Source organism: Neolamprologus multifasciatus, chromosome 23 (assembly GCF_963576455.1).
Source record: "Neolamprologus multifasciatus chromosome 23, fNeoMul1.2, whole genome shotgun sequence".
NCBI classification, from domain to species: Eukaryota; Metazoa; Chordata; class Actinopteri; order Cichliformes; family Cichlidae; genus Neolamprologus; species Neolamprologus multifasciatus.
Genome location: NC_140460.1, coordinates 30022550 through 30047954, shown reverse-complemented (window position 1 = coordinate 30047954; position 25405 = coordinate 30022550). Strand labels below are relative to the sequence as shown.

Here is a 25405-nt window from a genome sequence, read left to right as displayed (position 1 = left end):
GTCTAACAGAACACGAGCAGAGATCAGTCCACTGTTGTCCATAAGATTATCCCTAACCTTTATGAGTGTGTTCTCTGTACACTGTTGTTCCAATGCTCACGATACTTTTAGCATAGGAAAAACATATGGCTCTGTTAGCAAGGTAAAAATGTTATTTCCATCAACAATTTAGTTTCTTAGTGACAGAAAGATACATTATATGCTATATATATTACCATGTCAACTAAAATTACATTATTTTAAAAGTCAAAGTCTCATTGAAATCAACATCTCTTTCAAAAATCTTGTTTTTCCTCTTAAATCCTCAGATCTCGTTATCATATTGTAAGTCAAATGGGCTTTAGAAACAAAAACAAGAAATGACACAAAGCAAAACGCACATCGCATTTTTTCATTCTAACTACTCCAGCAAATGTATACATTTCAGATAGTAGGTAGCCAACCTGATATCACTTTGTGCAGTAGCAGCAAAATTTAATGCATGTACTTTTACATCAAAAATTCTGCTGAAGAATAATAGGAGGTATTTCACATAGCACAACCTCCATGTTCAACCCCCACTCCATCACACCCACCACCACATCTACTACTCCTCCTTTCTCTCTGTGATCTCATAGGGCTTGCTTCACCTCAGTCAAGCTCCAGTGCTTCCAGCCGGCAGCAGCACCAAGCTAACAAGTATTTGTGAGGAGAGAGAAAGAAAGAGAGAGAGGGTGAAAGCGAGGGAGAGAGAGGAAAGGGGTGAGCAGAAGCAGAAGAGAATCAGGCAGTGAGGGACCTCAGAGTATGAGCATATAGAATGAATGCGGAAAGAAAGAAGGCATAAGATAGCGATAGAAACAGAGGTGCTCAGTGCTGCACAATAGTGCCAGAAGCTGCTTTAAAAAAAGAAAGAGAGAGAGCTGGCATCATGGCAACGCTCCCTGCATCATCACGACACATGGGGATGTTTGGCTGCTGCTGGTGAATACTGTGTGATGCAGAGGAGAGAGTCAAAGAGGACTTCCTGGAAACCAAAGACAAGCTAAGGAAACAGGTCAGTGACAGTCATACAGACTCACAAAAAGCCTTTATAGTATCAAACATCACAGGCTCTGTGAGCTTTCACATTACAGGATAATGCTGATTTACATTTGTCAATAAGAATTCCCATGTCAGGGACTGGGATGTGGACATGTATGGAGAGTGGGAGGATGCGCTTACATGCAGATGTTTGAGCAGGCTTTTAGATGTGTGTGCATGTGTGTGTGTACTCTGTCAGATCTCAACCACAGATGTTAAGGTGAAAGAAAAACCTTCTGTGGCATCAAATATACAGAAACATGTCACGCTGTCTTCTATTACAAATCTTTGATTTCATTGGTGTTCTTTCTGAAAGTAAGAGGACAGAAGCATACGTGGGAGCCTGGAGATGGAAATTGGAACATTTTATGATACCATGAGGGAAGAGAATAGTGAGGAATGAGGGAATACAGGAGAAGTCACAGAAAACAAAAACTGAATAGCAGCAGGTTGTAAGGGAAGGGAGACAATGCCTGTCAGCAAGGGAAAGCTTGGCCTAGCATTAAGCTATGTCGTATATGATGGAATCCAGCATCAGTCCAAGCAGTCAGCTCAACAATCTTCATGAATTTCAAATGTAACCATCAACTGTCAAAAGTCCACAAGGCTGGCAAAAGACACCCCTCTCCTGATTAGCTGCGTTTCCAGTATGTGGGGGAGAACTCATAGTGTGCAAAATAACCTCTTATCTCCCTCGAGAGTTGGTGTACTTTCAATTTCCTATAGAATCAACCAGTATGAAAAGGAATATCAGTTCATTAAAATTTTAATGAGCTCAACACATCATCTGTGAAAAATTCTCCCCATTTTTGAGGTATCACAGAATTTGGCAAGGTCACTGGAAAACACCCAGTGGTGGGGAGACAGTTTCTGCATAAGGCAGCCAAATAACAAGACTGGATTTCTTGAAAAAAAATATTTAATGAGCCCAGCTTAGCAGGTTTAAAATGTAGGTTTTACATTGGTGAAATCTAAAATCGTTGTTCCTTGCTTTGTTTATTTACATTGTTCAGTACAACATTTTGTATTATGTTCTTTATAATTAAGCAGTACTGTGTCCATTTCATAGTATCAAAGATATCACAGATCCAAGATATTTGTCACTGTCAATGAATGGAAAAGACGGGGATTTATATCACCCTTTTCTGGTTTTATACTTCAATGTGCATTTACCTTTTTAACTCATATTCATGCAGTACTTTTAATGTATATAATGTAATGCATGCCCACACCTACAGCCAAATAGAGCAAAGCACTATTTATGCAACACATAACTAATGCACTACCATGCTGCCTAATATCTCATTGGACAAGAAGTTCTCGTCTTCTTGGTTTGTTGAGGAAAGTATTCTTTTGTCCAAAATAAGTCAAACATGAATGAATGGTGCTACCTGACCTGGTTTGAACATGGCCATTGGAAAGAAAGGATTCAATTTGTTAAAACAAAACAAAACAAAACAACAACAAAAAAACGGCATTTCCAGCATTATTATGAACATGGTGATGGACCTGTTCTGTATGATGACCTCCGCTTGTCAAGAAAACCTAGCATACTTGTAAACAAAACTCATCAAAGCTTTGTTGAGTTTTTTTGGTGCAACGATAATCCACTTGTACTGAAATACTGAAGTATCATTATGCTCGCTCACTGCTGCCTTTAGTCCCATTAGCCTTCATCACTAAATGTGTGACAGTTGTGTCTGTAAATTCTAATTAGTTGACATTACTAAAAAGAAACATCCAAGCCGACTGCCTTAAAAACAAGCTGAATAAATGTAAGTTTTTCTATGAGAGGATTTTATTTTTGTAGTTTCAAGTTTAAGTAACAAAATTTAAACTCCACAGAATACTTAGTATTTCATACATATTGCTCCCGATGGCAGAAAACAAATTTTGTCTGTTTTTTTTTTTTTTTTTTTTTTTTTTTTTTTTTTCGCCTGTCCCATTTGGTTCTTTAGCCGTCAGAATTGTTGTCTGAAGACCAACAAGGATACCCAATGGATTTATTTTGCCAAATGGATCATCATGGCATTGCCGTATTGGTCCATTTGATCGACCTTTGTTTTTATTATTTATTTTATTTTCAGTTGTTACAGACGGGACAGACATGAGTGAGGGATAGGAAAGGGAGAAAGAAAGAGGAAGGAAAAGAAAAACAGAAGGGGAGAGGGACAGTGAGAAAGGGGGGAAGAAAAAATATCTCCGGGATCACCTGTTGAGAGAAAAAGAATAGAAAACAAGCAAAAAAAAAAACAAAACAATGCAACATACTATACACAACACCATCGCATTAATCTAGCTAAGTGTAAACAGCAGTAAATACTAAATATTGAATGTTGTTGTGCAGCACGCAGGACAGACAGCGCACAATGTGCTTTGAAGTAGCAGCCAAGAAAGGTGTGATTTAAGTCTACGAATAGTGAACACCCATGTGCACACCTGTGTGGATCGGCGCGCTTGTATTCAAATGGTTTCCCCATGTAATGGTCTGCTAGAGGATGTAGAGAGCCATAGCCCTGTCCCCCAGGGCATGAAGCAGGCATGGAGGAGATCCAGGCCCCAGACATCCAGAGGCCCCAGAGTGCAAGAGCCCAAGGAGGACCACCGGAGGGGCATCCGTGCCACCTTCATGGGAAGGGCTGAGGATCCCCAGATGAGGGGTCACCCAGTAGCCACCGGGCAGAAGCTAGAGGGGGCTGCACCGGCGTGCCCGCCGGCTCTGCCGGCAGCCAGCTGTGCCAGAGTGAACCGAGCCGCAGGCACAGAGGCCGGAGGCCCGAGGGCCCCCCGCGCCCCGGAAGAGGCCTGACCGAGCAGCAGGCGCCAGGCCCCGCCAAGTAGTCACCGGGAGTGAGCTGGTACATACCTGAGCGCCCAGCCCCGGACACCAAGAACCACCAACGCACCGACCCCTGAGGGCATCAGTCACCGGCAGGGAGTGTGGTGAGGGGAGATAGGCCTCCACACTTTGGAGGGCCTTGGAGTTCCCAGAGAGGTGGAGTCTAAGACCCGACCTGACATATAGACACAGACAAACAGGCACACACAGACACAGACATGCATTCCCACCCTCATGCACACATATACAAACACTCAGCACTCACCCAACGCAGGAATAAACGTAAATGGACATGTACACACAATCACACTCCCCAAACATACTCTATACCCCGGGTCCAGGTATCCTCGCCCCCAGAGATGGAAACGGCACCCAGACCCAAGAGATGTTACCCTTCCCTCCGGGGTGGAGGCAAGCAGACCGCCCCAGGCTCCGCAGCAGCAGGGAGGCCAATCGGACAGCCAGCATCTCTTCCCAGCCCCCCCGCCCCGATGGCTAGCAGAGAACAGGGGTGTGTTAAGACCCCATACCTCCCTCCTCCCGCTCAAGTGTAGTGTTGCTGCGTGTTGCTCTAAAGTGTATTTAAAACAAGGGAGAGCATGGTGCTGCTGCCAGAGAGCAGCAGGTGTTAGCACGGCCCCTCCCGAGAACCCTCAATGTCTACATGGATTTAAAATTGAGAGGTGGGCACCGGCGCCAGAGGCAGGTTTGAATACACAGACCGTCTACTGGACGCCGTTAACGTGCCCACCCTCAAGGCCCTATATATATATATATGTGTGTGTTATGAGAGTGTAAGTAATGTGGATGTCTAAGTTGTGAGATAAAATTGAGGCACAGGTGGCCAGAAGAGGACAGAGGGGGGGGGAATGTCTCCCCTGCACCCTGGTGACACACCCGCACCCCAAAGCCCTACCTGTGTGGGTGGGTGTGGTGGAGCGTGAAGAGGGAGGCAGCCGGGGATGGGGAGGAAAAGAAGGGAGGGGAGGGTGTCCCTCCCTAGGGCCAGCTCCCCCGCTGACCCCAATATGCACCCCCGTCCTCTGGTATCCACCAAGGCAAGGGAGCCCAGGCCCATCCAGACCGGGGCCTACGGCAGCAACACCGCCAAGCCCCACAGGACCCGGGGCAGCCCACTCCACCCCACCGCAGAGGAAACTGTACCCACCCCAACATTCAATCATCTCCCAGACTACACAAGACACAGACACCCAGGTTAAGTTTATTCTCCACCTCTCCTATGTCTCTCCCCCACCTGCAGAGTGGACTCCTGCAAAGATGGAACAACCTCCCTGCCAGTTCAAGAGCCCCCCGGTTAGGCCGATGCACAAGAGGCCCCCTGCGCCAGGGCTGAGCCCCCGTGCACCCACCCGCCCACAACCTCGGCGACACACCGACGAGGACCGAAGCCCCCAAGGCCCAGCCAGAGCCCCAGCACGGAGGCGAAGCACCCCCGAACCCCAAACCCCCACGCCCGCCCCGGATCCACTCAGGGGCAGCCAGGCCACCAGGCCAGTAACCTACGTCCGCCAGCACAGACCATCCTCCAGCCCCGCTGCACGCGGCCACGAGGAGAACAACCTCTGAGAGCGACCAGAGCCACTAACCAGGTTATGAACACAACCCCCGGGTTAAGCCCTCCAGGGATAACGTCTCTAGGGGTCCTCCAGGTGCCCTAAGCCCATCCCAACCTCCACATCAACCACAATAGCCAAGGCGGGACCAAACCACGACCCCCCACCCCCGCTAGGTGATGGAGCCGATCAAAGGAGCCCAGAGGGATTGATCTAATGTGGTGGCAGAGGCTATATCGAGACTAATGTGATCTATTAGATAGTTTCTGTATTGGCTAGAATTAAGATTATTTTTATTTTTCCAGTTCATGAGGACCATTTTCTTGGCGATGCATAGGGCAATAAAAACCATGTGGACTGTATTAATTTCTGTAGTGACATCATCCAAATTTCCCAACAAGCATACTAAAGGGGAGGTTGGAATTTTACATTTCAGACACTTTGATAAGTCCTCACATATCTCGTGCCAAAACTTCTGCACTGGTGGACAGAACCAAAGAGCGTGGATGTAACTGTCTGGTGTATTGCCTTGACAGTGTGAGCAGTTGTTGGCGGATGTAAAGCCCATCTTAAACATTCGATGACCTGTATAGTGCACTCTATGCAGTATTTTGTATTGTATTAATTGCAGATTGGGATTTTTAATAAATTTTGTCTGTTTACAAAGAAGCAATTATAAATAAATAAAGTAAACATAAGAAAGAGATGACCAGTTACTAGCCAACTATATTTGAAAAAACTGTAAAAAGAAATACAAGATCATTAAAGAGCGAAGTAAATTTGATCAGTCTAGATGTCATAATCGTTCAATGATGAAGATACATGAAGTCGACTAATTTTGTGCCCTGGCTTTACAAGAAGAAAAGAAATAAATTATATTAAAAAGCAAATATGAGCAGAAATTGTTTTTTCATCACAATAAATTAGTCACATTTGACATGTAGAACTGCACTATGAACAAACAGATTATGAAATTATGAAATGTTCAAAGTTATAGCACAAATGAGCTCACAAAGAAATAAAAAAAAACCCTCCATACTTGACAATATATTTATTAGTTACTTACTGGAGAAGGAAAATTCACAGGTTTTTTGTAACAGTCCACCAGTCCTGTCGAAATACTAATAGCAACTTAGGTTTTACAGAAGTTATAGTTTGCAGTTTAGGCTTTGGCAAATTAGAAATGCATGAAATGGGCATTTTTTCTGTGAAAGAGCAGAGGACACAGTGTGTAGGGTGCTTTTAATTTCTACAGGAATGACCATTGCCATGTTATTTCAATGTAATAATTTTGCATGAGATGCTGGAAAAAACTTGTATGTTTGTAAAATGTTGCTATATTAAGGACAGTGGAAACACAATATATCATCATATTGCCATCTTATATATCAGTTTCAGTCTTCCAGGGCAAAGGTGAAAAATACTAAAACACTGAAAAGCCCTTAGGGGAGATGCAAAGCTAGAGCAAATTCTCAGTTTTTTGCCACTATAAGCACATATAATACCTATATGAACCATCGTTAATGTAAATATTTTATTTTATTACACGTTAATGTAGTATATTGGGTTATGTTGTCTATATTTCATCTTGCCAAAGATATAAAATTAGATTAAAAATATTCCAGGGGAAAATGGAATGAATGAGCTTTGTGAAAACTGCAGAAAAAAATCTGTTGAATTGTAAATGACTGACAAGTTAGCTTAATAGGTCAATTTTTAATGAAAGGACTCCATGAAAACAAGTTTGCTTGTGTGTTTGAAAATACAAATAATTTCCATGTCCAGCACAAATTAAATTGATGTCTTCTATAAATTTAAATGTGCTTTGCTCAGGTCTAACCAGTTGGAGGAACCACAGGATGAGTGGGATCTTGAAGAGGAAGCTTGATGATGACCCCGCCCCTTATTTGTCAGTGCAAGGGTCTGATGATGATGAGGTATCCTGCAGTGACAGTGGTAACAGCAGTGACAGCCTCAACCATTCTGTCCCCTCCAGCTTGCTGGATGGTAAGACATCACTACCACATGACTTCTGTTTTGTGTTCATTTAACAAAGTGAAATTGCTGTTGTGATCTGCAATTTGCTGACTCCTTTAATCCTCTACTTTAAACCTAATATATGTGGTGACAATTTTATTTATGAGTAAAGAAAACAATGTTTTATCTCAATTGGTTTATGTCCTCTTTACCATTTTATGTTTAAACTAAGAAGGGAGTCATATACTTTCATCTGGTGTGGAGTCCCGCAAGGATTAAGTTTAGGACCACTTTTTCTTATGTTCACTCCAGCATATAACCACAAAAGTATAAGTAGTTTTGTTGCTACATCAAGGTTGCCTTGCTTAATATTACAAAAATAGAAAAAGAAACAAAGGGGAATAAAGGCAATTAGTGTGTATAGCCTGGTCAGTATGGCTTTTTCTGTATTTGTTATACTGTTACATTACACTTTAATATGCCCTTGTTTAAAGCCTACAGTCACATGATAAGATATTTAAACTCTGTTTAAAGCTTTAGTCATGGAAACTTGTTAGCAAAGGTTATGCTTTAACTAGCATTTAGTAGCGCCTCTATCAACAAATCTTAACTGTCAACCCTCTCGGTTTTAATCTTAGCCTCCATCCAGCAGCAGTCAAAGCGACTACGAGGTCATAATGTGCACTTTGAAAGCGTCACAGTCTACTATTTCAACCGGCGGCAGGGTTTTACCAGTGTACCCACACAGGGAGGCAGCACCCTGGGGATGTCACCACGTCACAGTGGGGTGAGACAATTCACTCTCAGGGAGTTTGCCATGGAACAGAAACGGAGCCACCGGAAGATGTTGAGGGACCATCTGAAAGAGGAGAAACTTAATGCAATCAAACTCAAAGTCAGTACAAGGACTCTGTGAATCCTTATTTATCCCAGGGGTTATAATTTCTGTGTGGGCTAACATCCATGGTTCAGTCTTAATTTGTTTGTTTCTATTTGTTTTCCTATCCTCCAGCTGACCAAGAATGGTACTGTGTCATCTTTGGAAGCAGATACACTCACAATCGATGACATTTCCGAAGATGACCTGGATGTGGACAACACAGAGGTGGACGATTACTTTTTCCTCCAGCCTCTGACTACTAGAAGGCGCCGTACTCTTCTCCGTGCCTCTGGTGTCCGTCGCATTGATGTGGAAGAGAAGCATGAATTGCGTGCCCTGCGCATGTCCCGGGAGGAGTGTGGGTGTCGCTGCCAGGGAATATGTGATCCCGAGACCTGTGCTTGCAGCCTGGCCGGCATTAAGTGCCAGGTAAATGGAACTGTGGTGAGGCCCAGCTATAATACTAAAATGTTGTCAATGTCTGTCTGTGCAGTAAAATGTTAAATTTGGCTATTTTCATTGCATAAATTGGCATACAAGTTTCCACCCATCCATCAGTTTTCCAGTTTAGAGTCCTGGTGTCTATCCCAAAAACCGTGAGAGGCAGGGTACAGACTCTAGAACAAGTCTGTAACCATTTTCAAATTTCACAAGTTACTTATTTAAGCAGTTATTTTTAAGAATTATTTGAAAAGTCTCTGGTGCCATTTCATTGCCGTTTATATCTGCATTGTAATGGTGGATTAACAGGTGTTATTCTAAGGAGGGAAACCCTCCAAAAAACGGACGGAGCAGTGGAGCCGCCAAGGGAATAGAACTATAAAATATAATTTATTATACAAAAACAGTTAAAATTTTAAAATGAATTAAAACAACCGTGGCCAGGGAGAACACACAATAAAAACTAATAAAACATAAGCATTGAAAGTCCGGTGTCGCCAGCCACAACGTTAAAATCCAGGAAATCGGAGCGGGGCAAGGCAAAGCCCGGCGGCGTCACCAGCCGGCCCGTCTGTCTCTCCACTCCAGAATACTAGAAGAGGGGCAGCGACAGTCACCGTTCTTTCTAGTGGGCCGGGTTACTGCAGCACGATATGTCGTGGGACTTACACCGGAAATGGGCATAGCTCCTAACTCTGCCCGCCGCTTTTCTGTGTCACGCCAGCACTGTGGTCTGCCCGTGGGAGGTAGGGCGCTGTCTCGCTGCCGACTAATTCCCCACCGTAGCGTCCTCTGGCATCCAGCTATTCCAACAGCAGCACAGCTCCCTCTGCCTCTCTACGCACGTACTGCACACCAACCCACACCAACCTGCACCAACGCCGCCGCCTGCCACCATCTACTCCACCATCTCTCCTGCTCTGTCTCTCATGCCTCCTCTCTGTGGTCTGCCAGGCCCTCTTATTCATCTCGGTGCCCTCCCAGGTGCATCCAATTAGTGATTAGAAGTGGGCGGAGTCTCACCGGGACAAGTTAATATATACAATAAAAACATGCAATAAAACCATAAGAATAAAACACTCCACATAGAAACACAGCAAAACACAGCAAACATGCAAAGCAAAACAACTTCAAAACAAAGTCCTTCCCTGGATGACACGTTCTTTCAGATCACTTTCAGCTAGTCGTATAGAAGTCAAAGTGTAAGAAGTCCCTTGTTCGCTTGGTGCATGTTTTCAGTGAACACTTTTCTGATGAGTTTGTGGTTGCAAGTGATTTCAAGTCTTACTGAATAGAACTAGATATTTATTTTCTACAGGATGTTTTTATTTGTGTCCTGAAGAAAAATAAAGTTGTGCTTTTGCAACAGCCAACTCTATGACTGATGCATCGCTAAAGTATGAGTGTGCATTGTCCACCGTTTCACTGTCACATCTACCCCACATTTGTGACATCACATAATAAAAAACTGAGATGATGCTGATCAAAATGCTTTAGGCTACAAAACTGGGACCAGTGGCAGAGAGCTGTCACGGTGTCCATCTTTTATGTACAGTCTGTGCATGCTCAGATGGACGTTTTAAAGCCCCGTCCTTCAGAATCTTAGAACAGCAGCAATGTTATTTTGTGTTATGCATTACTGAATTCATACAAAAAGATCTGGAGCTTTAGGCATGGTAGTCTTTTTTTCAGACACATAGAAGTAAATCTTGAGTGATTAAGGTGTTCTGGCTTCACAAAGTTTGGCTGCACGCTCTTGTTTAATGATATTAATAACACTCTGAGTAGAATCTGCTGTTTCTCTTCATGCATGATCAGCTTTGATTGGCAGCTCACTTTAATTTGCTTGTGTTCTGCACTGTGTATCACTCTGTCTGTAGGTGGATCGCATGTCCTTCCCTTGTGGCTGCACCAAGGAAGGCTGCAGCAATACCACTGGACGCCTGGAGTTCAACCCGGTCCGGGTGCGCACCCACTTCTTGCATACTATCATGAAGCTGGAGCTGGAGAAGAGCCGCGAGGAGCACTATCAGCAGCCAGAGCAGCTTGTAACCAATGGCAACAGTTACCACGGAGACTCCACCTTGGTCCAGCAGCAGCAGCAGCAGCCAAACCTGCAGTTTCCACTGATGAGCAGCACGCAACACATTCACATCATGCAGCTTCAGAACACAGGTGACACTGAGTCACATCTGGATGAGGAAGAAGGGGAAGAAGAGGCGGAGGAGGGAGAAGAGGAAGAAGATGACGATGAGGAAGAAGAAGATGAAGCTTATGATGAAGATGGCAGCAGTGTTTGCAGTGGGCTGTCGGACTGCAGCACACACAGCTTGGAAACAATTGACCCTGAGGAGGGAGAAGAAGATGAGGAGGATGAGGAAGATGATGAGGAAGAAGAGGAGGAGGAGGAGGAAGAAGGAGAAGAAGACGATGAGGAGGAAGACTGGGATTGTTCACTACATGGAACAAATCCTGCACCCTACTCTGTTCCACTTCCTTCTGTGATGAGTTACTCTAACAGCACACTCATGAACCTCAGTAACCTCTTCCACACCACTCCACCCATGCAGCACTATCAAAGAAACAGCTCTGTGAGCGACACGCCTGCTTTCCACAGTGAAAATGTCAGCAGCACACCCACGCTCCCCACAGTAGAGTCTGCATTAGAACTAAACACAGAACTCCACTGCCAAACAGAGCAGCACAGCACTCCTCGCCATTTCTCAGAGTCCCTGCCACTCCAAACTTGCTCACATGTAGAGACGCGTGAGGCTAACACTGCCCCTGCTGGTGTACTTGATGAACAACCTCATTCAACAGACCTCTGGAACAATCCAGACTGTCATGACTCTCAGGCTGAGCATCCTGCTGAGTCTGAGGAGCAGACAGGGGAGGAGAGAGCAGAGCCTGCACAGGAGGAAACAGGACCGCAGACACATGGTCAAATGACATCATCAAAGAGTGTCTGAAAAGAGAGATCAGTTAACATGTGGAAATATGCGGTCAAGAATTGAAGTTTGCTTTATTTATGATAAACGCACTTTCAAAGACAGAATGAGTCACGTATTTGACACAGAAAAAGACAGATAGATGGTACAGTGCTGTGAACATTTGTCTTCTTCACATTTTTCAGACATCAGTAAATAAACAAAGTTTAGAAATTATGGTTTCAGTTATTAAGGGGAAAAAGGTATCCGGGTGTCTATTGTCAACAATAAGAAAGACAGTAATGCAAAGATGGCATCTGTGAGATAGTTCCAAAGAGAAAATCATCGCTAACCAAAAAGACATTGGAATTTGCCAATAAATATCTTGGTGAACCACGTGATTGGTGATTTGTGGGCTGACAAGACCAAAGTTGAAATTGTTGGAGGTTTGAGTCCTATTACATAAAAATAACACAGCATGTTATAGAAAGAACATCATACTATCTGACAAACATGGTACTGGTAGAGTGATGGTTTGGGCCTTCTTGCTGCTTCCGGACCTTGACGACTTCTCCAAAAATCCTAAATATCTGGCCATCCGTTTGTGGCCTGAGGCTCACTCGGGTTATACTGCAGGACAAAGATCCAAAACACATCAGTAAAAACTCTGAATGGCTAAATAAAAATCCCCAAATAATGTTTTTGGAGTCGCTGAGGTGCTGAGGAGTGATTGAGGTGCTTTGGCATGAGCTTAAATGCTCAAAAAACCATTCACTGTTGCTGAATTCAAACAATTATGCAAAGAAAAGCAAGTCTGAATTCCTCCACAGCAACGTGAAAGACTCATTGCCAGTTAGTGCAAATGTGTGAGTGCAGTTCTTGCTGCAGAGGGCGGCACAACCAGTTTTTAGGTTTAGGACGCAATTATTTTTTCACATGGTACCAAGTAAGCTTGAATAGCTTTTTTTAATCCTAATAAATGAAATCATCATTTAAATAATTGACATTTAATTTACTCTTATCTCTACTAGCTTATCTCTGTCTAATATTAAAATTTGTTTGATGAACTGAAACATGCAAGTGTGACAAATATGCAAAAAACAAAAACCCCAGTGGCAACTAAAGAAATAAGGAAGAGGGCAAATACTCTTTTTTTCACAGCACTGTAAAATTTGAGTTCACGTTGTCTCTAAACTGTTCTAGGAACGTCAACTTGGACTAAAGAGTATAAAAATTTAGGAAAAAGTTCATCTTTATCACTCAGTCAATCAATCAATCAGTGTTTCTGTACCTGTAACTATATAGCATACAGTTTATGGCTTGTTGTACAGTCTTTGGTCATTACCGCATGTTGGTCATTCTGGTTGTGACTGGCATCTATGACAAGTCAAAATTAGATTTGGAGGTGCTTGTTTTGTTTTGGGGGTTTTTTGTGTTGTGCCACCATCTTATTGTTGATGGTAATGATTGTTCAATTCCGTCTGTATCGCATGTGATCGGCTTACCGAAGAAGTTTATCATCTGTCAAGTGAGAAACATGAGAGTTGATCTTCCCATGTTAGCATACCTAGAACAACTTGTAGGAGTGTTTGCAGCTTGCCAAAGGGCTGGGTATGGTCACAGGCACAAGCACATGTGACTTTAGACCAGGAAACTGTTTTACATCTTGTGACCGTTCACTTTCAGCTACTGTTTGGTCAGGCTTTTGCAGCTTTAAACATCTATTAGAAAGCTTTGTTCTCTAAATTACCAAGACTAAAGGTGCATATGCACACAACCGCTAGTAGTGCATAATAACACAAGGCTATTCCTACCCTGATTGCCAGTATGATCGCTCTGTGCTGTGCCTGGGCATATTTAAGGGGGTACAGCTGTCCTTGAGTGTGGTACTGTACAAGGCAATGGAGCCTATGGCAAGTCCGCCCATAATTTTAAGAGCAAAGATCCTAAAAAGCAAACTATGTAGGCGTGTGTTACATTGCAGGAAGGTCCCCTGCCACAGTTAGGATGATTTTTTTTTTATATTGAACCTTGAATTATTTATTCATTCTGTAGTTCAGCTTAACTTTACAAAGCTTTTTTGTGGTTTTCATTAGAGATCTTAAGATTACTATAACAGTCAACCCTCACAACTCAAACAGCTACAGCAGGCATTTGTTTTGACTGTACAAAATAGTCAAAGACATGCCAACAGAGAGAAAATGAGCAAACAGCTTATGAGAAGACATGTAACATGGTCCGATATCGTCATTACCACCAACTCTGATTTGTATTTTGTGCTATTTTGCAAATGTTAGCATGCTAAGAAACCAAATGAAGATAACAAACATTACATAGCCTAACTGCTAAACATCAGCATGTTAGCAGTGCTGACATGTTACCATGCTGATCTTAGTATTTTGTTCAAAGCACTGCTATACACTGCTAATAAACTGTACATGTCTCACCCCTAAAACTATCACAAAATGTTCACCATTAAGTTAAGCTCTTAAAGGAGCATATATTTAGATTAGAGAATGGTCTGTCTGTGCATTACTTATTAGTTTACAGTGATAATTGTGAACATCAGTGATGAAACTACTTCTGCTTTTTTCCAGTGAGAATAATCAATACTGTCAAAAACTGGGGGCCACGTGTTCTGTATCTTCCTTTTTACACAATGCACATTTTCATGAAAGTGTGAATAAAATCAATTTTAACACCCACTGTAGTTTAAGAGTGCTTTATTAATTCTGCTCTGTCTTTTGTACACTCAAAAAGTTCATAAAATCTAATTTAAATTATGTAGCTATGTAATGCTGCCAGCAGGTGGCATCTATTTATTTCACTTGGCATGCTGCTGATATATCTGGACATGAAAGCCAAGAACCTTTGTTCCTTGTCGACATGAAAAACACGAGGTGAACTAATCTTTTCTGCAGTGATAGCTGAAAAAAAGATCTGTAAAGTTAATCTGGACATTTAGATGTCAGCACACATCTGTGCTTTTCCATTTAGACAACAGTCTTACTAAGTGCTGTGTCATCATGCATGCAATTCGTTTTCTTTAATACACCCCACCAGTTCTTCCAGTGGACCTCTAGAGAGCAGTGGTGAGCTAGCAACTCACTGACACCTTCTATGGGTGAGGCTCAAACAGGAGAAAGAGAAAGTTCTGTATTATTGGCCAGTCTATTCATGTATAGAAATATTTTCATGGCTTGCTGCACACACAACACCTGCAGCAGGTGCTGTGTAAAGTTGAGGCTAAACAAACATTTGGCAGTCCTTCGTGATCCTCCGACAATGATGAGAACAATACACTGGATCTGAGCTGGAACAAGGCCACCATGTGACTTCTCCCATTTCTAATATAATTTAACGTGTGCTGAGGGTTGAAGGAGGGGGTGACTGCTTGTCTATTTGCCAGCAAGGTATTGTGGGTAAGCAAGCCCAGAGACTGCTGATCAATCACAGGCAAGGGAGCTGTGATGTTAGGTTGCTAGGCAACAGGCAGGGAGAAGCAGAGAGCAGCAAAGCACTGGAGGGGGTTGCTGGGTGGGGGTTGTCTCAGCTCTTCACCTCTTCTTCCTGTGGGTTCCAGCACAAGATTTTCCTTCTTAAACACGTCTGTGTGGATCTTGTAGTCAGTAGTACTTGATTCTGCATAATGTGGGGAAGACACTGTTGTGTGGTTGGGAATCACTATGCAAGCAATTCACAACAAAAGAGAGGCTATTCATACACCAGCAATTTCAAGTGTTGGATCTGGATTAAGTCTGAATCAAAGCTACAGCTTTGGGGATTTAGACTGCATAAAAACTAGAAAATAAAAGCTTTACCCTAATTAATTTATTTGTTACTTTTAGCTAAAGGTTTAAAGTAACTACCAAAAAAATGTATGTAAGGGATGAATAGAACACATCGATAAGGGAAGCCTATTGATATGAAAGAAGTGAATGATATGATCAACTTCATAATTTTTATAAACTAGCAGTAACCCAGGCTTTCTGAACATCTCTCAAAGTTTTTCTTTGGGTATTTGCTGCTTTTCCACTCATTTTCAGTGCAGTCCTTGTATCTGCCCCTCTTCAGAGGAAGCCCTTTTCGTTGCTATGCCACTTAACACTGACCTATGAATAATAGGTTCAAAGTGTGAACCAGTATTGTGTCTACGTATAACTGACAAACCAATTTTAGGCACTTTCTTAAAGTTAACAGCAGCCTGTCATGAAAAACATGTAATTTGTTCCACTTTCTTTAGTTGACTCTACAAAAGAAATGCCAGAGATATCACAGTTTTGCACACATAAAATAGATTTTTTTGCACCAACAAGGTGATTCTCAAAGAGCTATTTGGCAAAACATTTGGCATAAATCAGAAGGTGTGTGATCCTGATAAAAACTGGGGAAAATGGACAAGTGGAGGACAAAAGAAAAAGTGGCAGGCCTAAAAAAAACAAACAAACTATCGACTACACATGAGTATCTAATAGTATCTGAAAGACGCGTCTTAAGTGAACCGGAGCCCAGAGAAGCCTAAGAGAATTCAACCTGTGCTGATGAATAAAGGTTGTCAAACTAAATAACCCTTCAAGCTCATTATAACTTGCTTACTTATTTCCAAAAAAATGCTATTTTACTAACCAAATATAAAGAAATGAGTGGTGGCAAACTACCATTGCACAATACTGTATTTAATAAGTACTTTCTAAGACTTTAAAATGTGAACTGCTAAGAGAATATTTTCAAGAGTCCCAGTTGTCTACATTCAACACAGATTACTTAAGCTGAAGACAGATTGTCACCTCAGGAGCAACGTCTCTATTTAAGCCTGTTAAATATGCTGTGCCACTTAACTCTTTCCATCTTCATTCTAGCCTCCAAATGAATGTGTCGTGCATGCAAAATATGCTTCCCAAAACAGGTTTTATTTTGAAAATCTAGGTGTTTACTTTGTAGTTGCCACATCTTTGGTTATAACAAAAAAAAGTCACTTGTCACATTTTGCAAATCGATACAGTCAGGTGTAACATGTACTTGAATCACATGAAAGATCCTGTTAAACCTGTAATGCAATCATACTTCAGGTTCAGATCACAGATCAAAGAGCTGATGGCACACACAAATGAGCAAACTTTTAGACCCTGAAAGAAAAGACAAGGAAGGAAGTGGAGAAAATAAACAAGCATTTACAAAAAATATGTCCTTTATTCTTTTGGCTTTGAAATTATATTACCATATGAGCGGACAGTAGTCACTTCTTGCATGCAGTTCACTAAAACACTACAAGCGCAATGAAAGATGGCTACTGATTGCTTCATGGTTTGTATCTACAGATATGGGGACCATACATGTGTTTCATCATGTGTTACAGTCATAGACAATAAAAAAGATGGACATAGCTTCCTGGTCAGAAAAAATGAAGCCAATGTGGAAGTGCCTAAAAACCTGTATTCTATCTGAAGGCCACCAGATGACGATAGCTGCGGTTGCAAAAAACACTTCCTGTCCCGTGAAGGGCTCTTTCTTGAGCTCTGTAAACACTTTGTCGCTGAGTTCATTATCTTAGTCGCTCGATTTGGGTAAATAAAAATGAATTAATTTGTAAAACTTGCTCATACCATGTTTCAAAACACCTCATCAGTTAAATTGTCAATTACCAGTCAGTAGCCAATGAGCAAGCAGTGTCATAGTCAGACCCACCCGTTTGTCATCACATCCAATTTCTTGCAACCAAGGCTGCAACAGTGGAAACGTTCATCTCAAAGCTTCAAATCACAACTTTGGAAACTGTTGAGTTGATGTCACAGTAGTTACGTCCATCTTTTATATTGTCAAAGGTTACAGTGCAGAATGAAAAAAAAAACTCTTCTAGAAAAATGTAAATCAACGTCAAAGACTGGAAAAATGCACTCATATCTACAGTGAAAATGTTATTTATAATCGATAGCATATAAGCAACCTGCAGACCCTAATGCACACAGACACACTCGCTCACATAAAGAGATAGATGCCTACATTCACGCAGTCCCTTTCTTACATAGATAAACATATACAAATATACAGACACACTCGCCCTTTGTCTCGCACACACAAATGTGACCGTCACACGTGGTATTACATAGCAGTGGGGATAAAATGTGCTTCATCTTATACATCAAATGTGTGATGCATAATGTGAGCCCAAATATCTATAATATTTACAAACCAAACCACTACATTAAATCACACGCTCAATTTAAACATGAATGGCATACAAACATCTGTGATATTATAACCAACCTTTAATGTGATATATTGTAATGTTCTAGCTTGACAGCAGTTAGAAAGATCTTTTTAGAATATTTCATTACATAAGGAGTTCTGGGAGGAAGTGGGGTGGAGGATAAAGGGAGGACGACAAACGTATGTGAAAGACACTGCGCTGTGAGACGAGCAGGTTTGAGTGTTATTCTCAAAGATGCGTTTTGCAAAAATGTGCTTATTTGCTTCACTGCCAGAGCCAGTGAGAAGATTATTACCACTCTTATATCTGTACATTAGCCAAATGTGACACTTGAAGCTAATTAGCTTATTTAAACCATGGAAGTTTGTTAGGGGGATTTGTAGTCTTTATTATGGAAGGACAGTGCAGACGATAAGAGAGCAGAGGAAGAGGCAGAGCAAATGACCCAGGGCAGATTCAAACCCAAGTTTTTACATTAGCATTTTGGAGATAAATTATCTGAATTTCAGGAGTGGGACCACCCCTCCAAACACGCCCCTTTGGGGTCTTATCTATTTATGACTCTCCAGTTCTACAAACTGTTCCTTCTTGTTTTTGTGCTCCACCCTTTTTTCCAAGTCTTTCACTTCTTCACATGGGGATCTGCCAGGCCTGGGAGTTACCGCCAGTCCCCATCGAGGCCTTCCCCAAACCGTAGCTCAATTCTTAATTAAGCCATTCGCCTTTATCTACAAAAAACCCTGCCAAACCTAAAATGAGGATGTGGGCCCAGCTAGTGAAACGACATATGGGGTTGAACCAGCGTCTCAACATGTAAGTAGGGATAGGAACTAACAGGTGTAGAGAATGTGTAGAGGAAAAGGGATAAAACCAGGACTTAACTTTATCATTTACTAATAAAGTAATATTATGGAGAGGTAAAAACAAAAACTAATGAACTGTGCTTAACTTAGCATGAAGACTGTAATCAGGGAGGTCAACAATGTCCAGTAACACTTTATATGAAGAGGTTTGCATAAAACTAAAATGACACCCATCGTGAACATGAGGGTTCCAACTGTTGTCATTTAGAATATTTTAATCCTAACCTGACACTGACATTATTCCAGAAGCCTTTAACATTATCCAAGATGAACCATTATAAAAACTATATTATAGTATTCGTCGTAAAAAAACAGGGGGTAAAAAAAAGCTAATTAGCCTTATGTGCTAACATAAACTGTCATATTTGATTAGGCTTGGGATTGGCAGCTGTGAAACCATTCATAATTGTGTCAATATGTTTCCTTGACCTCCAGTGGTAAACAAGGAACTGGACTGCCCATTAAACCCTAGTCTTGGACCAAAGACACCTAAAACAATGTTAACTTTGCCTTAAAATAACATATGACCAAATAAAACAAATCGTTTTCTGTGTTCCCAACCAGTGTCAATTATTATTTCAGTGCCAATCCAAGACTAATGCACACCACCTCGAATACAGTTGTACCCAAAATGCCGATAAGCACAAACTAGACAGGCACACTTGTTTAAACCACAGCAGTTAGCAGTTATAGCTTCATGAGTGAGAATAACTAATGGTTTATACATCATCATCTGGAACCTTTTTGCAGTGACTGTGCTCTGGCTTGATGGGACTATAGTTAAATTTACCAATGAAGACTTTATCAATTCCATACGTGAATTTGTGTAAGGCTTCTGCTGCTATTTTATTAGTATGCTAAAATTACCTCAATTTTATATATACATACATTCTCAAAGAAAAATCTAGATGTTTGACACTTTTAGCCCGAGTCTGGCCTTCATGCTCAGTTCAGCTAACAATCCCTTGGCTCTAGCTTTATACTAAACAGATGGAAATGGGAGTGGTAGCAATTTTGTCATCAAACTCTCTATAAAAGAGCAATCAAGAGTATTTCCCAAAGAACAAGTTTCCTTTAATGCGTCTCATTCCTTTGCTTGCATACATTCAGCTTCTCTGTATTTGGAGACTTGTAATTTCTACTGAAATAGGAACAATAGGGATGTCAACAATCAGTGATGGTACATCAGTAAATGCAATGTGTTTGTTCATTGCACTTTAGTGGCGTGTTCGTTATTTCAGCTTTGTATACAGTATGAACCAAGAGTATTCTGGCATTGACCCTGCATTGTACAAGTTTCAGGTGGTTGTTGTATTTTCCAGCATTGACTTAGTCTGCCCTTGGTGATTTTACAACAGTGAAAGCAGTGGACACATTCTCACGATAATGAAACAAAACAAAGTAGAAAACATTCTTTCGCATTAAAAAACGAAACTGGAAACTGGAAAGGAAAATTCACTGAAGAATGTGGAGCAATTGTTAAGTGATACAGCGATTGTTAAATTCAAGACACTGGATTTATAGTAGTAGCAGCAGCACTAGCTACAGAAAACTTAACAGTACACTCAAGTGTGTCAGTAACAACAACCAATAGGAGAATCACAAGCGTTTTGCAGAGAGGCTGTTCTGTTTCCCACTCAAACTCTGGCAGTGTCTGCTGGATAGTTTGTTTTCGTATTCCCCATATATCGACATAACCACATTCCCATTCCATGCCTACATGGCACAGACTCCTCATGTTGGAACAATCAACACAAATGTGAATCTAAATATCCCCTATATATATAAGCTTTAAACAAAGTTCCCTCATGTCTCTGATGCATTCTTTTTTTGTTGTTGTTCCTTTTTAAGAAGTCTATTTCTTTCGGTCTTTCAAGTCTTTTGCTTTATTTTCTCTTTCCCTATTTTCTTTTTCATATTTGTCCTTATCTGACTTTGTCACACTGTTATATGATGGCGGGGAGGCTGTGGAGGGGGTCATGTCCATTTTCTCTGACGTGGAGTTCTCATTGAACTTGCTGATGACCATCACATCCTTGTCAGGGTCATGCATGCCCTCTTTCAACTGCTCCTTGTAGAGGGCTGAGGCCTTCTTCATGGCCAGGCGGATCATGTAGCGCCGGAAGGCTCTCTGGATGATTATAGCAGACGTTTCCTCCTGTTTGCGGCGCAAGGTGGTGGTGATGGGCTCGTAAGACACCTTAGAGGGGTTGGAGGCCATAAAGCGGTCCTCCATCTGTCCGCGCAACATGTCCATTTCACCGCCTTCACCCAAAACTCTTTTAGTGAAAGCAAACAGAATATCGAGGCAGTGGATGCGCTCACCGCTCACCATGGGCAGGTCCATGGAGATGAGCTGAATCATGTTAGGCTTGGGTATGCGTAGAGGTGGATCCAGAGCATCTGCAAAGTCAGAGAGTTTGCTGTACGCCACAAACTGCGTAGCATCAGGATCAAAGCGTTCCCACACTTCATAGAACATCTCAAAGTCATCCTCGCTCAGTGGCTCGGCGCTCTCCTCAGTGGCCACGCTAAAGTTTTCCAGGATGACAGCAATGTACATGTTGACCACAATGAGAAAACAGATGATGATGTAGCTGACAAAGAAGAAGATGCCTACTGATGGATTGCCGCAATTGCCTTTGTAGTAGTTGCCTGGGTGCTCCAGCTGGCTCTCACAGTCAGGGTCCCTCTTGTTAAGTATGGGTGCCAGCAGGCCATCCCACCCAGCTGAGGTGGTAATCTGAAACAAACAGATCATACTGTTCCCAAAGGTCTCGAAATTGAACATGTCATCGATTCCTGCCTCCCGCTTGACATAAGCAAAGTTGGACATGCCAAAAATGGCATAGATAAACATAACAAGAAAGAGGAGGAGGCCAATGTTGAACAGGGCAGGGAGTGACATCATCAAGGCAAAGAGAAGCGTCCGGATGCCCTTGGCACCTTTGATAAGGCGGAGGATTCGGCCTATCCTAGCCAGTCGTATCACTCGGAACAGTGTCGGGGACACAAAGTACTTCTCGATAACTTCAGATAAAAACATGCCTGCAAAGGAAAAAGAAGCCCCATTGGATTTTTTTGTGTTGATATACTTTTTATATTTTTTTAAACACCATCAAATGAAAAGAACTTTAGGACATCTCCTTACCTACAATCGAAAGGATCACCACCACAAAGTCAAAAATATTCCAGCCAATGGTGAAGTAATAGTGACGCAGTGAAATCATCTTGAGCACACACTCCCCAGTGAAGAGCACAATGAAGACCAGATTAATCCAGTACAGGATATGGTCCATCTCTTTCGTCTGATCATCCGTCTCTACCATCATGGTCACCATGTTAAGGCAGATGAGGATCATGATCACGATGTCAAAGGCCTGCTTTGTGATGAAGTCGAAAACACAGCCTTGAAAAGCATTCTGAAAAAAAGAGAGACAAGGAATGAAAACAAATGAGTCATTTCACTCTGCTTGCAGTTGATTAGAAAGACCTAGGAGTCCGAGTCTCACTGTTGGTCGAGGTATAGGTTTCTGCGGCTTCTTGGACCCCAGCTTCTTCATGGCGTTGTAGTATTTCTTCTGTTCTTCAGTCATGAAGATGTCCTGACCTCCTAAGTAAAGAGAGCAAAAACTTGGTTATAACCACATTGAAAAAACAAAACAAAACAAAAACCCAAAATGGATCTGGTTTTAATTTTCAGGGTTTTTTTTTAAAATCAGCATTCTAGTTGTTATTATTTTGGAAATTTAGCTCATTTGTGTTTTGTTTGATGATTATATTATATTTATATATTTCCTTGTTTATTGTTGCGATTCCATTTGCTGTTACATTTTGTACATCATTTTACTCTTTCCTAAAGGCTTTAAATTTCAGCCAAAAAAAGGACTACACTCTATTAATCAAAGATATAAATTTCCCTCTCGGCATCATACACACTATACACATCCCACTCTCATTGCTGCTCACTGATTGCATACATATCTCAGGGGGCGGCTGGTGTCAGCACAGAACAACCATCTGTGTGATGCTTTGGAGGCCACTGTACCACACCAGCCGATAACATGTCAAATCAGACCGGCCATCATGCAGAAACAGTCAATGTAGACCCATCCCCTCCCCGTCCTCTCCATCATAAATCTCTCGGGTGTTGTCAATTCTACTTGTTAGTCTGCATGGCTCAATGGAGGGTACATTTCCACACTGCTCGTGCTACGACACTGCTCGTGCATACAGAAGCAGCTTTAGATGACCATTATTTTGTAGCTCACTGCTTTCTTTAACACAGCCCTGGGTCTACCTTAGCTATATTTGCCCTGCTTTGTACCCAGGCTGCGTGTGCTCTCTGCACAGTGTGGCACAGGACTGCTTCCTACTGGTGTTCCAATTTCAAGAGAAGCGACACTGCAATGCACTACCAAAGCTATTTGTGTCAACATTAATAAAAATAGGTGGCATTGTGGCTCAAGAGAGGCACAATTATATTTTATCCACAATTTCGTGTTTTCTAAGAAATATTACTGCAGGGATGTATAAGTGAGTTATCTAAGAAATCTCTATATCTGCCTTAATTGAAAATGTAGCCCATATAATTTGGTCCACAAATAAACCCCACATTAGCATTTATAACATTTACTCAACAAAAATGAGACACAGAACAAAGGTGGCACCTTGCAGTTAACTCAACAACAACATATTTAACAAGTCTGAATTTCATTGCTGCTGTAACACGAGACATTTAATAAACCCAGAAACCAAATAAATAATCCATCATTTTATTTTTGCACAGCCATGTCTAGATGTATAATATCTAGACCAGCGGTCTCCAACCTTTTTTGCGCCACGGACCGGTTTATGCCCAGCAATATTTTCATGGACCGGCCTTTAAGGTGTTGCGGATAAATACAACAAAATAAAACTAGTACTGGTACCGAAAAAAGAAAATTTATTCATAACACACGTGAAAAGACTCAGGAAAACCGAGTAAACGATAAAAACGATAACAAAATAACGCTTAAAACCGATAAAAACCCTGAAAACTATACATTTCACACCTGAGCCTCAACTTTCGCGGCCCGGCACCAAACGACTCACGGACCGGTACTGGTCCGAGGCCCGGGGGTTGGGGACCGCTGATCTAGACAACATAACACAGCTGTATGCATCTATCAAATTTGATAAATCTGCAAAAACATCCACATTTAAAAAAAAAAAAAAGATTTAAAGTGATTTAAAAAGTGATTTCATACTAAACACATTTTTGGTGTTTTGAGCAAACTATAGTTTTACATTTATGCAAAAACAGAAGAGCTACATGTCCAAAATCTGCTTGTAATTAATAAACTGGAGAGGAAAACTAGAAGGAATTGTCTCTGGTGACTAAACAGTGTGAAGATTTCACTGCAGATTGACAACACAAATTAGCTAGCTAGCTGCAAATAGGAATCCTAACAAGTCATTAGAATAAAAATGGTAACTCTCTTAAGTTGAACTCTATAATGAGAATCCTTTGCTGTGTTAAGACTTAGCCAAAAAAATACAATAAATAAAGGTAATACCTTACAAATAATATAACTTAAAAGGCCCAAACTGAAAGACGCCTATAAAATACGTCTGTTTACATTAGCTGACAGAAACTATTAGTCAATATAACTTTTAAATAAAGATAAACTTATCTTTTTCTTCTGCTGATTGAAGTTGTCGATAATGACACCAATGAAAAGGTTGAGTGTGAAGAAGGAGCCAAAGATGATGAAGATGACAAAGTAGAGGTACATGTACAAGTTGACTTCATATTTAGGCTGTTCTTCCAACTAGAAAAGCAAGAAAGAGCAAATTTAAAGTTATACCAGCTACCATAAAAATGCAATATACAAAGATATGATGAAAATATTAAAAATTAGATTATATTAAAATATAAAAGCAAGGACTTTTCACTATGTGGAAGCAAACCTACAACTCTGTTAAACATCTACTTACATTCCGAGAGTCCACAGCTGCATACATGATGTCCATCCAACCCTTAAATGTTGCCTAAAAGCAGGTAACAGAAGAAACAGTATTTTAGCAGGAGATGGGCAGTTTCTCTATGAGAGCTAGACAAGACTGTAGAAGTCCTTAACCCATCGTCAGGACTTGTAGGTGCTCTTTTGAGCACTCCCAAAACCCTACAAAATGACCACAAAGCGACGTCCAGTAGAAACAATCAAAAATAGACTTCATGAGGATGGCCTTAGGGTTCGGCATCTTCTAGTGGCTCCTGTGTTCACTCTGCTTGGTACCGGAGCTCAAGTGGCACCTAAGTGCAGTGGCAAAGATGATTCTAGTGATTCTAGTTTAGACACATGAACATGTTTGCATGACAGCAAACAGCTTCTGCCTCTAAACATTTTCAGCAGCCTGACTGCTTGTACATTTGTTACCTGTTGAAGTTTGCACACTTGTCCTTTTATGTAATAAAAAATAAAAGTAACGTTTATAACCATGCTGTAGACTGCGCCACTGTTTTCCTCTTCTGGCACACAGACTGAAATCAGCTGACTGTAGTGCAAGTGGAACTGATAAGTGGAATCGATAGGCAAGCAGACTAATAAGTCCAAGGAACTACAAGGTTAGCACAATTATTTTTCATTAT

General features: G+C 41.5%; 2 protein-coding genes and 1 long non-coding RNA gene across 7 annotated transcripts in view; 2 read left to right on the top strand and 1 right to left on the bottom strand.

Annotated features, from left to right (window-relative positions):
• Positions 1 to 390: 390 nt before the first annotated feature.
• Positions 391 to 15506, top strand: LOC146491941 (uncharacterized). Of its 2 annotated transcripts, none has more exons than XM_085150656.1 (5): positions 391 to 1036; positions 7309 to 7482; positions 8091 to 8347; positions 8465 to 8776; positions 10654 to 15506. In XM_085150656.1, exons 2-5 carry the CDS (start codon positions 7335 to 7337, stop codon positions 11740 to 11742), a joined length of 1806 nt encoding a protein of 601 aa, XP_085006782.1. In that variant the 5' UTR covers positions 391 to 1036; positions 7309 to 7334; the 3' UTR covers positions 11743 to 15506. The 2 variants fall into 2 exon arrangements, with proteins under 2 accessions (XP_085006782.1, XP_085006783.1); XM_085150657.1 differs by having other exon boundaries at positions 392 to 1036; positions 8465 to 8761.
• Positions 15507 to 19588: 4082 nt separating this feature from the next.
• Positions 19589 to 20134, top strand: LOC146491940 (uncharacterized). Its single transcript, XR_014872284.1, has 2 exons — positions 19589 to 19945; positions 19993 to 20134. It is a non-coding gene; the product is annotated as an uncharacterized LOC146491940 (long non-coding RNA).
• A 141-nt stretch (positions 20135 to 20275) lies between these two features.
• Positions 20276 to 25405, bottom strand: part of LOC146491939 (sodium channel protein type 2 subunit alpha-like) — a 42169-nt gene continuing 37039 nt past the window's right edge. For all 4 annotated transcript variants that reach the window (XM_085150640.1, XM_085150643.1, XM_085150641.1 and 1 more), the window contains exons 23-27: positions 24751 to 24804; positions 24443 to 24584; positions 22284 to 22384; positions 21923 to 22193; positions 20276 to 21819 (exon numbers count right to left, since the gene is read on the bottom strand). In XM_085150640.1, coding sequence (XP_085006766.1) covers positions 20627 to 21819; positions 21923 to 22193; positions 22284 to 22384; positions 24443 to 24584; positions 24751 to 24804 — 1761 coding nt within the window. In that variant the 3' untranslated portion in view covers positions 20276 to 20626. The remainder of the gene's footprint in view (positions 21820 to 21922; positions 22194 to 22283; positions 22385 to 24442; positions 24585 to 24750; positions 24805 to 25405) is intronic.

Excerpts from the sequence above, each read along its gene's own strand:
- LOC146491941 (XM_085150656.1), top strand. The coding sequence starts at position 7,335 with ATGAGTGGGATCTTGAAGAGGAAGCTTGATGATGACCCCGCCCCTTAT. Across the intron at positions 8,348-8,464 it reads TTAATGCAATCAAACTCAAA|CTGACCAAGAATGGTACTGT; the intron begins GTCAGTACAAGG and ends CCTATCCTCCAG. Across the intron at positions 8,777-10,653 it reads GCCAGGTAAATGGAACTGTG|GTGGATCGCATGTCCTTCCC; the intron begins GTGAGGCCCAGC and ends CTCTGTCTGTAG.